The following is a 12,542-nucleotide window of genomic DNA, read 5'->3' as shown; positions in this document are numbered from 1 at the left end:
CTGGTGTAGGGTTTTTTGGCATTCATTTAGCACATGTACAGGAAATCCGCAGTTCTTTTTGTGTACGTTTTGTTTGTATTGTGTAAGCAGAAGGAGCGTAGTACACTGTACTACAGATATTCAAAATGAGGGCAAGAAGAGTGCGAAATGGAGGCTTATGAGCGAAAGTACATCTGGCTTTCTTTAGAATATTATGATGCAGGAACGAGAGACTTCGAAAGTAACCGAAAAGTCATGAGAGTAAAACGTATGAGTAAAAACTAAAACGTGATGAGTCATTAAAGGTAAGTTTCTCAGTCCTACCGTTGCATTTTCAAAACAATGTTCAGGTCTGCACATTGCACTCTGCTTAAAAAATTAAACTACACTTCCATTTGAAATTATGTGCAACTTGTGCAAACCAGTGCGAGCCAGCACTCTCCGAAGAGAAAGATAATAGTAAATATTCAAATACCTTTAAAAAAAAAAGAGAGAGAAATTTGATGCATCTACTGAACACCATGATGCACTCTACGTCCTTTTCAACCATTGGCTGGCAAACACGACATTAGATTGTGGCAAGAGAAAGAGAGAGAGAGGAAGAGAAGAAAGAAAAGTCGAGCTAGCTACTGTGGCATTGCAGACCATAGCAACAAAATTTAAAAAAGGTGTTCAACATGCACACTTGCACTTTCTCACTACGAAAAGAGAGAGAGAGAGAGAGAGAGAGAGAGAGAGAGAGAGAGAGAGAGAGAGAGAGAGAGAGAGAGAGAGAGAGAGAGAGAGCATCTACAGATTTATCTAAATAAAAAAAACTAAAAGCAAATCCTGACAACCAGCCAGGGGATTCGCCGGCTATTACTTGCCATAGATAGGATACGCAAGAGTTGTGGGCAGCTCAGAATTATGCCGAGCCAGTTGCTCTTCGCTGTAGTTCAAGACAAGGTCCATCAAGGTCGGGAAGCGGAACGGCTCGGAAAAGCCGTAGCCAACGTCCTCTTGATGGTAGATCTTGATATGTTTCATGGATTTGTAGCTGTGCACACCACACCGTGGAGACAAGAGAGCAGGTAACACTGAGTCGCTGTGTGCACATGTGCCCCTTGTGCTGCACACAGCATCTATTTCAGCCAATGACACGAATTTTTTGTAAGCCTCATTCATTTGTGCAACTATGAGCTAAATAGGACAGAACAGCCATGGTGACAAAAGGCACATATCACATGTACCATGTACCATGTGTCTACTCACAGCAGCATGTCTTGCTGTGTAAGAAGAGCACCACTGAATCTACATGCTGCCGTGCAAGCTCTACATGAACATTGGGAAATGAGCAGCTCATCATGGGCACTGCACATCGCGAGTGGACTCCGCTGTGATAGAGCACCCATGTTAGCAAGTGTTCACAGTACATGTATGTACGTACGTATGTATGTATGTATGTATGTATGTATGTATGTACGTACGTACGTACGTATGTATGTACGTACGTATGCGGGTACAACTGAAAAGGAGTTCACTGGCTGTAGCACTTACAATATGTCAATGGTGTGCGTGTGTCGGTCGCCCTGCTTGGGGTCACGTGAGCGCACAAGGAATGTGCCATCTCGCTTGCCCTTGCTCAGCAGCTGATAAGACTCCTCTCTGCAAGAGCACGCACAGGGAAAGCCAAACACAATGCTGAAAGCAGGCGATGCAGGTGGAATTAATCCACAGCACCTTCAGATTTCAGGCTGCTTTGACATCCCAATTCACCAACAACCGACGCTGTATGCACAGATTGACCAAGCTCGAGATTACCCAAGAAAGAAGCAATTCAAAATCAGAGGAGGATAGTCCGAAGCATATTCAAGCGAGGTACAGTCGGGCTTGATGGCTAATCAGTCCTCTGCACGGATACCTCACTTGACTATCTATGTCAAATTTCGCAAGCTGTATACTTCGAAGTAGTTACATTGATTGCAGGTTTGTGAGTGTTCCACGTACTGTACTGATCTGCTCAGTGCACATCTCATTGGGCTGAGCTCGGTGATGTGTTATCAGACACTATGCCGGTCACAATGCTGTACATGTATATTGTTCACCAGTACAGCAGCACCACTAAGTAGGTCTACATCTGTTATGTTCCACAAACTTGGATAGAATTACCCAACGCACATCAGGAAGTGCCTTATGTACAGACTACATATTAGCGCTAGCTAACTGAGCGTGCCAATTGTCCTAATAATGTGGTACAATTGATCCATATACTCTGAAGTACATACAATATCACACCAACATCTACACGTGCACAGTATCGGCTTCAGCAGACACACCGTACACCGTACACAGTAGTGACTTCTCACCTGGACAGTTTGCCAACAAACCATGTGCTCTGGTCATACTTGCGGTGCTTGCTCTACAGCCACGTACGGAAGAACGAGCACATGTGCATATTATGAACACACGCACGCGCGCGCACACGCGCACACACACACACGCACACACACACACACACGGACATGCATAGCGGAATCAGCATTTTGATAGATGATGTACGTACACTGCTACTGCATGTACTTGTGTCATACTATGACATTGTTGCAGTAATACACGCACAGTACAAGCATTCACCCTACAGCAGTGTAAGCCGGCAGCTGCTGATTCGTTGGCATATTTACCTGTGTCTCAGCGATGTGCATCTCCATTTGTTTGCGGAGGTCACTGTAGGAATACAGAGCAACGCGTGCAGAAAGAAAGATACGTTGAATGCTCCCACACTCAATATCCATACCACACTAGTACCGGTATGTGCTTGCATGTGATTTCAGTACATGCATTGGAAATGTTCTGTTTCGAACTCCTGTGTCGAGCGCCTACAGCACAACGGAATCGGTCAACACAAACGCAAACGTGTGTTATCGAGAGTAGGGCTGGTCATTACCCCCCCCCCCCCCCCCCCCCGCCGGAACCACTGTCTTACTCGGTGGAGTAGTAGAGCTCCTCAAACTCTTTGGACTTGTCCCGGTGAGACGTATCCTCGGCGTGCGGCTGGTGTACGTCGCCTCTTGTGACCGAACCCTGCTTGGACAGCTGTCCCAGGCGTCGGTGAATCTCCTCGCTGGAGAGATTCTGCTGTCCCAGCCACCTGCATGATGATCACATCATTGCAATCACACATCATGGCATGGTCCGTTTTACAGGCAAATGAGCACATGCGTACCAGTGCAGCCAATATGTGCAAGTACAGTGACCAAGCAAAACCACGGGATACCGTGTGGCGTGTTCGAAAGCATAGGCATATGCACGTGCCAACACACACACACACACACACACACACACACACACACACACACACACCGCACACACACACACACACACACACACGCACGCACGCACACACACACACACACACACACACACACATGCGCGTTGTCAGAACTGCGGAAACACAGATGCAAACTTCCACTGGCAGAATAGCCACGCATACAGCCACCTCAAAGACACAACAAGCTCTTACATCATCAGCTGTGTCCTCCGTCGCTGCAAGCACATGATCTCCGGCGACAGGGTGTTCATGACGCGGTCGAGACGTCGATTCTCTAACATAGCCTCTTGATGCTGCGTGCTGAACTCCTGTTTCCTCTGACGAATCGTCTCCAGTCTGGTTTTGATCAGGACATTGTTCTTCTGTAACCTACACAATGCCAGAAGCCAGGGATGTCATCTAACATGCCATAGTCAATAGTGCATAGACATAGGCTAGACCTGCAGCAAAGACTATACATCACGTGTACTTATATTGCATGCATAGGTGGTATGAGTACCGAATTTTTCAGAGTATAAGCCACACTGGAGTACAGGTCGTCCCCCGTTAATACGAGTCCGGTTGGTACATAAACCCCGTTAGTACATAAGAAATCTCAAGTCCCGGACGAAACGTGGTCACTTCCATACAAATTTTGTTGGTTAGTACATAATTCGTTAGTACATAAACCCCGTTAGTACATAACATTTCTCCGTACCCGCATGCCACCTACCTCAATAGTACATAATTTGTTGGTCTTTTGGCCTTCCAGTGGAGGCACATCGTGTTCTAGTTTCTACTTGTGGACGCAATTAGCTCAGAAATCAGAGCGCACATCACAAACCGATAAAGCTCTTTTTTCCGAGTGACTGTACAGGCGCGGCTGGGCATGTATCATGTCACTAAACTGTAGAATCTTCGCTGACTGTGTCCGTTATAACATAATTTTTATGTTATATTGAGGGAATCAAGAATATCTTGCTCCCTAGTCATGGTAGCAAGAAACACTCAGAAAAGTTGAAAAAAGTGAAAAATTCTGGTACACAAGCAAGTTATGTACACTTTCGTTTAGTACATAAACCCCGTTAATACATAACATTTGTCAAGTCCCAGAGATTATGTATTAACGAGGGACGACCTGTATAAGCCACACTGGAGTATAAGTCACACTGGAGTATAAGCTGCACTGGAGTATAAGCCACACTGGAGTATAAGCCACGCTGGAGTATAAGCTGCACTGGAGTATAAGCCGCACTGGAGTATAAGCCACACTGGAGTATAAGTCACACTGGAGTATAAGCCACACTGGAGTATAAGTCACACTGGAGTATAAGCCACACTGGAGTATAAAAGCCACACTGGAGTATAAGTCACACTGGAGTATAAGTCACACTGGAGTATAAGCTGCACTGGAGTATAAGCTGCACTGGAGTATAAGCTGCACTGGAGTATAAGCTGCACTGGAGTATAAGCCACACTGGAGTATAAGCCACACTGGAGTATAAGTCACACTGGAGTATAAGTCACACTGGAGTATAAGCTGCACTGGAGTATAAGGCACACTGGAGTATACGTCACACTGGAGTATAAGCTGCACTGGAGTATAAGCCACACTGGAGTATAAGTCACACTGGAGTATAAGCCACACTGGAGTATAAGTCACACTGGAGTATAAGTCACACTGGAGTATAAGCTGCACTGGAGTATAAGCCACACTGGAGTATAAGCTGCACTGGAGTATAAGCCGCACTGGAGTATAAGCCGCACTGGAGTATAAGCCGCACTGGAGTATAAGCCGCACCCCCCCCACCTATTTTTTTGCCACGAAATACAGACATCTATCCTATTTATCACCGTTAATTTGATCGTCACAGTACAAGCCACACCCCCTTTTGGGGGTAAATTTTGAGTGTTCAAAGTGCGGCGTATACTCCGGAAAATACGGTAGCAAGTCGCTGACGATGAGTGAAGGTGACCGGCAGTGAATCATGATGACCAAGGATGACTGGCGATGATGCCCTGTGGTTTCATTCTACAGTGTGTACTGCAGTTACCTTGGTTACGCCGTTACACCAGCACATCAGTGGAGAGAACAGTGGCAGTGCCGTTAACCATTTCTGGACTACGGTTTGCTGACTCATCCTGTACACGTACTCATTAAAGGGGAAGTAACTACAGTTGTGGCAAGTGAAATCCGACACTTGGCATAAGGGACTGCACCGTGCATCCTGCAGCCTCTGCAGCCCTGCATACGTACAGTACATGTGCTGCATACAACTTTATCTGTCTGATGGCAGAATTCGTACTCGTAGATCTACTCATCACAGTCAAGGTTCAAAAGGTGCTGGCAAAAATGAATGGGAATTGGATACCAATACTCCTTATGTGTACCATGTTTGTGAACTGTGTGTATCTAAGCTGTGACCTTTCGACCTGTTTGGGATGCATACGGCTCTATAGTACAAATTAGGTGCAGTGCATTACATCATTGATGTCCATTTGAGCACGGCTGTTTTTTTGCGCGATTTTGGCCCATTTAATATGGCGGCCGAGAACGCGTAAAAATTCATGATTTTCGTCCAGGAATTGCTTTAGACAGCTAAGTATTCCACAGACTTCGCCACTTTTCGTCTCCAATCAGCTTGGTTTGCCCTGAGTTTTCGATTTTTCGGCTTTGCCTTTCCCTCAGCTCCGCGTACATGCCGCGCGACCACTGCTTCGATTTGTTTTCTTGTCTCTGGAGGACGTTTGTTTTCCTCCCCTGGGACGTTCGTCGTGCAGAATTTGAGCCAACGTTTGTGCCCCAAATAGTATCCCCAGATTTGAGTATCGTTTAGATAATTTGGAATCGGGTAGGTAAGTGTCCGTTCTGGTGCTGTAGAAAATTTCGTTCCGTGACGTGCATCAATTCCGTGTGACTTGCGTTTGCAATATTCCCAAACTTTTGGTATTTCCCACACTTACTGGATCGTAACTGCAATTGTGTTACTCTTCAGTCGTTGTGAGGACGTAGGGTGATCATGGATGAGCATAAATCGCTACAGCAAGAAGTCTGCCGAGTCGGTGGCAGAAAGTTTTCCTGTTTCCAGCAGTCTACCAGATATAGTGTGGAAAAATATAGTGATCTGCTGAAATATGTACATAGCAATGAAATCTCGAAAGATTGCTCAGACATCCACCCACCGTACATCTGTATTCTGTGCGAGCGAGCCCTAAAGAGAGCCAGTAGAAAGGCAGAACATTGTGGAGGTGGCTGTGGACCTGTCACCAAATGGGAGCCACACCATCGCACAAACTGCTCTGTGTGTGCAAGCCAGAAAAAAAGGGGCGCAAGCGCGCACCATGCAAAACCGAACACAGCATTGCGAGGTGCCGCACTCCTGGCAGCACCCAGCCACCAGAGCGATGATGGATCACCTCCACACTCAGCCACCAGCAGTGTAAGTGGTCTAGATAACAGTGCAGAATGCATACAATCAAGAGCAGCGCGACAACATCGTGCAACACTGCCGCTTGACAGGGACAGATTTTTAGACAGAAATGCGGTGCAAATTTGCATCATTTGTCAGAATACCGCAGACGGTATCCTGGAAACAGCATGCTGCAATGATCCGAGTTGTGCAGAGTGCATAAGCGAATGCCTCAGCACGAATAACACATGCAAGTCTTGCAGCGCTGACATGGCTGCATCATCGATGCGCACGCCCAGCATTAGTCTAACCAGGGTTGTCAGCAGCCAGTCCATACACTGCGACTTCCACGAGCCATCGCTACGTGGATGTCCTGAAGTCGTGCCGCTGCATGACTTGCAACGTCATGTCAACATGTGCCCGTTCAATCCTGCAGAGACGCCATCATGCAGCACAGCACGTAGCCCGCCGCCGAGCACGACACCTATCCGCTCTGTGCGCCCATCGTCAACAGTGGCTGAGGTTCTCAGTGCTTCTCCGTCGAAGTTGAAGGGCAATGTGGCAACTACCTCACTGCACGTCTGGTCACGGCTAGGGCAGAGGGTGGCAGGCTGGAGGTGAAAACTGGCGAAGGAGGCAGGGCGCCGAGCACGACACCTATCCGCTCTGTGCGCCCATCGTCAACAGTGGCTGAGGTTCTCAGTGCTTCTCCGTCGAAGTTGAAGGGCAATGTGGCAACCAACCTCACTGCACGTCTGGTCACGGCTAGGGCAGAGGGTGGCAGGTTGGAGGTGAAAACTGGCGAAGGAGGCAGGGGCAAACCGCAAGTTTACCAGCTAACACCAGAGTGCAGTGTACCGTCAACCGATGCGTCTGCATCAACACTCAAACGCCGCGCTGCTGAGCTGACCCGAATTGCAGAGTCCGTTTGTGGTGGATCGGATGGAGCTCGAGTGCAAATGATTGCTGGGCTGAAGTGGCTCTCATCAGCTGCACAGGAGGAGCTCAGGCAGACCTCCGACTGCCATGGAGCCAATTGAGGAAGCTGCGGCAGTGGCTCAAGGTCTTCGGAGTAAAGTTGGAGTCTGAGCGTTCTATACGAGAGTTCATCACGAAGACGCTGCCCAGCTACACCGCTACAGAGCTGCCGATGTCGAAGCGGAATGGCGATGTCTCCATGGCTGCCACTGTATTTTTTCCAGACCTTGTCGCTGTTGTCATGCACTTCCTCGACATCCTCAATGAGAGTGACAGGCACGATTGCCTGAAAGCTTGACATGGCATTCAGGCACGGCAGCAGTTACGAAGACCCAGCAACACACTTCGACTGTCGACGCCTTGAAGGACGAAATCGCCAAGCTATGCCGCAGTAAGGACTTCAGTGGCCCATGCGTAGCCTCTGTGGAGCCTGTTCTCCAACACCACAAGATCGAACGTCAAGTGTACCACGGTGGTGCTTTCATCGGCAATCACGTCCACCAAGCCTTGAAGCCCACCGTGGCCACTGCCATCAGCCATGCTCACGTACCAGTCCTCACGTCCAGGTGTCCAGTCCTGGCGGAGGAGGCCCAAACAATAGCATCTTTACACGAGAATCTGATGAACAGCTACGCTTCTTGTCGAGCTATCTTCAGTCACAGCCAGGCAGTTTCAGCAGACGAGATGGATCAGCTGGAGTCTGAAGTTCGGCGTTTCTTGAGTATGTGCAGACGACACGTTGTGGCACGGCGACTTGGAAACATCACGCCGAAACTTCACCTGTTAGAGAATCATACGGTGCCGCTCATCAGGAAACTTGGCGTTGGTCTGGGCCTGCTCGCGGAGCAAGGGGCAGAGAGCTTGCACGCCAGTCTCAACACCCTCAACGCCATCTAGAAAAACATACCAGGAGACCTCGCCAGGCTGAAAGTTGTCGCCGAGCAGCATCTGCTAACAACCACCAAAGAAGCCAGTACGCTGGCTCCTCGTCCACAGAAGAGGAAAGCCGAGGACCAAGGTTCAGTCTCCTCGTAAACAGGTAAAAAGACAGCGTGGTGACAGCAATGTCTGTCTTCGTGTTTGTATTTCCAACGCTCCAAAGAAAAACATTTGAAGCACGAGCACTAGATCATGCTCCTCTTTCAAATTTTCAAACGATCTTCAACTGTTTGCGTTTTTTGTGTCGAATCATACTGAAAACCAACTTGGTTTTGTTACTATTCACAATAATTTACCGATTCGCATCGAGTTTCCAAAACTTCTCTAAAACCCGGTGGAACGACGCCATATTGTAATCTGGTCAGCCGCGGACAGCCGTGTGAGGCGCTGTCCCCTATGGCAAGTGTCGGATTTCACTTGCCACAACTGTAGTTCACCCTGAACTGAAAACTTCACAACCTGTAGCGAAATATGCACTGATTCCAATGGTTAAGGTCCCAGGTTGATCGGAGCAGCCGTTCCAGAGTTATACGATAACACCAGCTTGAAGTTTGCACTAAATTTGGTGACATCATGATGACGTCGTTAACTTGCCCAGACTAGGCCGGATTTATGACATCAGAGAGATAGACTTTTTATGGGAGTAGATGGGGAAATTTCAGTATTTCAGCTCTCCGTTGTTCCAAAGAAGTCGGATCTTTTCAACTTCGGTATGGGACATATGGCACCCTACCGGTATCCGGGTTGGAAAATATTCTAGTATGAAATTCATTGTTGCAGAGAAACTAGAAAGAAATTGGTTTTCCATAGTTTTGATGTAGAATTAGACCGAGCGTGTGCCTGTGATGGGTAACAAGGCAGGGTAGCAGCAGGGTATGCATATACAATAACAGTTAGACGACATGCCGTGAGTGGTGAACGAACTAGCGGCTAGCTTACTCTGATCGCTCGTTGTGCTTGACCGACGGCTGGATAAGCTTCTCGCTGAGTTTCAGCTGGTCGGTCAGCATGTCGCTGATGTTTGTGAAGCAAGCCATCTTTGACTGGCATGTTTGAATAGTCTGGGAACAGTACAGTCACACAGCAGCAGCAGCAGCAGCAACAATGCACCGTCACATCACCTTCACGCTTGTGATCTAAGAACTACATGCCTCAGCTTTCAAGTATAGACAGGAGAGCCATGCGCAACCAATACACCATGCCTGGAGCATCAACACATTTGGCTTCTGGACCCGCAAGAGTACTATACTGGTGCACATTGGCAAGTACTAGGATCTCCTGCAGGCTGCAGGGGTTTGCACCAGGTACTCACACGATGCCATATCATAGCTAACACCTTATAGCTTAGGCTGACTACATACACTACAGTCTACTACGTGCCTAGCAGTGATGTCATTAATTACATCACTGCAACAGTCAACACCGTCACAATAAATATGATTACATCACTGCTAAGCTGCTAGGTAATTAGTACTGTCCAAGCTTCACTATCGTACAGTGTCTTGGCTGAGGAGATTTGCACACGTTTGCTCCACCGTCCGTTATCAGTTTACCATCATCATCATCATCATCATCAGTGGACTGACTACACAGCTGTTGTAAATACTACTACTATCATACCGTTAGTGATATATTGTAGGATTCGTTGAAGGCGTTGTACTCCGTATTCTGGTGATCATACTTTGTATTGGCCTGGTGCAGCTGGATGAGAAGATTCTGAATGTTGGCCTCATTGTCTTCACCCTGTCACGTCCACAAGCAACAGCAACACCCACACATGCACGTACACGCGCACACACGAACAAACAAAAACACACGCACGCACACACGCACACACACACACACACACACACACACACAAGAACTTCAATGTACACATGCACACCCGTATGTACATCTACATTAGATAGTGTACAGTGTACACTACTTACTGCAGTCTGATACAGGCAGTTACCCGGCTATGCCTGATACAGGCAGTTGCCCGGCTATACCTGATACAGGCAGTTACCCGGGTATGATGTATCGCCCCTTCCATGTGCAGCCACACCACTCATAGGCATGCCATCTGGAAGGGGACGCATGTCTATTGCTCACAAATACATGTACAAGGTTCTCGTCCTCTTAACGTGCACTGATGTGACAGAGTGTACTCGGTGATGTAAGAGATATGACACATCCTCGGGCCTGGTCTCCATCAACATTGATTCGTCCAACACATTGCTCACCTTCTCTGCGAATCTCTTCACGGCGTACATGAGCTTCACGTCAAGACGTGGGTTGTAGTGCGCCAGCGAGTGGTACGAATAGAACTGCACCAGCTCAGGCACTGTGTTGAAAGTGAGCGGCTCGGAGAAGCCATACTTGCCACCGCGATGCATGATGCGCACCAGCTTGTTCACACCGCTCTTCCTGCCGCAGTGCATACAGATGCACGTACGTACGTATACACACACACACACACACACACGCACACACACACACACACACACACACACGCACACACACACACACACACACACACACACGCACAGAGCCCGTTGTGCTTGTGTTGCAGCAAGATAGAACACACGCACACAAGCACACATACTGGTAAGGTGCTAAACAGAAGCATGCATGGCCTTCAAGATAAAAAAAAACTCTCATACCTCAATGTGAGTGTGTATTCGCCTTGAACTCTTGATGCATCGCGGACTAAGAACGACCCGTCAGGTGTATCGCGCAGTTTCTCTGTCACTTCCTCCCTGTTTCAGGTAAGAACACAGAGCACACTCAGCATCAGCAACATCATGAGCCAAACTCACTGTGCAATCCTGTGCAGCGGGCTACTAGTAACTTGAATTGCATGCATGCTAGTCCACTGTACCCCCCCCCCCCCACACACACACACTCCCTCCCTGGTCATCCATCACTAAATTCAAGTAATGCTTTGCCAGTAAACCTACTATGGTGGTAAGCTGTTGTTACTTGTGTTCAACAGGCAACCAAAGTAGATATATGCATACACAGTTACACACATGAACACACACACACTGGTGAAGCTGCCCTAGGCACAGTCCTACCTGCTGATCTTTCCCCAGTACCACTCGGCGTCGGCTAGAGTGGTCACCTGCTGCTCTGGACCATCGGCAGAGTCTACGCATTGCAGGGCACGCACACACAAGTACTTTATATCCGATGCCAGGAGATTAGCACACTGTGTTCTATCCAGGGTAGTTGATACTGTAGTTTAGTACACTGTCTGTTCTATCCAGGGTAGTTGATACTGTAGTTTAGTACACTGTCTGTTCTATCCAGGGTAGTTGATACTGTAGTTTAGTACACTGTCTGTTCTATCCAGGGTAGTTGATACTGTAGTTTAGTACACTGTCTGTTCTATCCAGGGTAGTTGATACTGTAGTTTAGTACACTGTATGTTCTATCCAGGGTAGTTGATACTGTAGTTTAGTACACTGTCTGTTCTATCCAGGGTAGTTGATGCTGTAGTTTAGTACACTGTCTGTTCTATCCAGGGTAGTTGATACTGTAGTTTAGTACACTGTCTGTTCTATCCAGGGTAGTTGATACTGTAGTTTACGGTACACTGTCTGTTCTATCCAGGGTAGTTGATACTGTAGTTTAGTACACTGTCTGTTCTATCCAGGGTAGTTGATACTGTAGTTTCATTGTATGGCAGGGAAACACATGCACTGGATGTAATACAGTCACAGCATGGCCCGGTTACAGGCCTGGATTCATGGCGAGACACGTAACACAATGTGAATGACATCAAGACAGTATGTGTAGTGCCCGGCCCGGGTAGGGACCAAGTCACCCGTCAAGTATGCCCACACGTCATAACGGAAAGCGAGTACCCACTTTGTCGCTTACCATCTTCCAGTGTCCAGTCGCACGACGCAATCATCGTCTCTATGAGCGACACTTGATTCTTGACATTCTGCGCCAATATCCTG

The 12,542-nt window shown here is 47.8% G+C and overlaps 2 protein-coding genes across 2 annotated transcripts in view; one reads left to right on the top strand and one right to left on the bottom strand.

Annotated features, from left to right (window-relative positions):
• Positions 1-155: 155 nt before the first annotated feature.
• The window catches only part of LOC135815641 (phosphatidylinositol 3-kinase regulatory subunit alpha-like), a gene marked incomplete in the record, with an annotated part of 58,930 nt that continues 46,543 nt past the window's right edge, over positions 156-12,542 (bottom strand). The window contains 12 exon segments of the mRNA XM_065328962.1: positions 156-1,015; positions 1,516-1,623; positions 2,325-2,377; positions 2,640-2,682; positions 2,942-3,106; positions 3,479-3,655; positions 9,532-9,653; positions 10,213-10,335; positions 10,818-11,001; positions 11,238-11,333; positions 11,652-11,724; positions 12,460-12,539. Of these exon segments, the coding sequence (XP_065185034.1) occupies positions 838-1,015; positions 1,516-1,623; positions 2,325-2,377; positions 2,640-2,682; positions 2,942-3,106; positions 3,479-3,655; positions 9,532-9,653; positions 10,213-10,335; positions 10,818-11,001; positions 11,238-11,333; positions 11,652-11,724; positions 12,460-12,539 (1,402 nt within the window).
• The window catches only part of LOC135813510 (phosphatidylinositol 3-kinase regulatory subunit gamma-like), a 13,151-nt gene continuing 10,209 nt past the window's right edge, over positions 9,601-12,542 (top strand). The window contains exons 1-2 of the mRNA XM_065326603.1: positions 9,601-9,642; positions 10,294-10,375. Of these exons, the coding sequence (XP_065182675.1) occupies positions 9,601-9,642; positions 10,294-10,375 (124 nt within the window). The remainder of the gene's footprint in view (positions 9,643-10,293; positions 10,376-12,542) is intronic.

This window comes from Sycon ciliatum, chromosome 4 (genome assembly GCF_964019385.1).
Source record: "Sycon ciliatum chromosome 4, ocSycCili1.1, whole genome shotgun sequence".
NCBI classification, from domain to species: Eukaryota; Metazoa; Porifera; class Calcarea; order Leucosolenida; family Sycettidae; genus Sycon; species Sycon ciliatum.
This window is presented reverse-complemented; position numbering and strand designations above follow the sequence as displayed.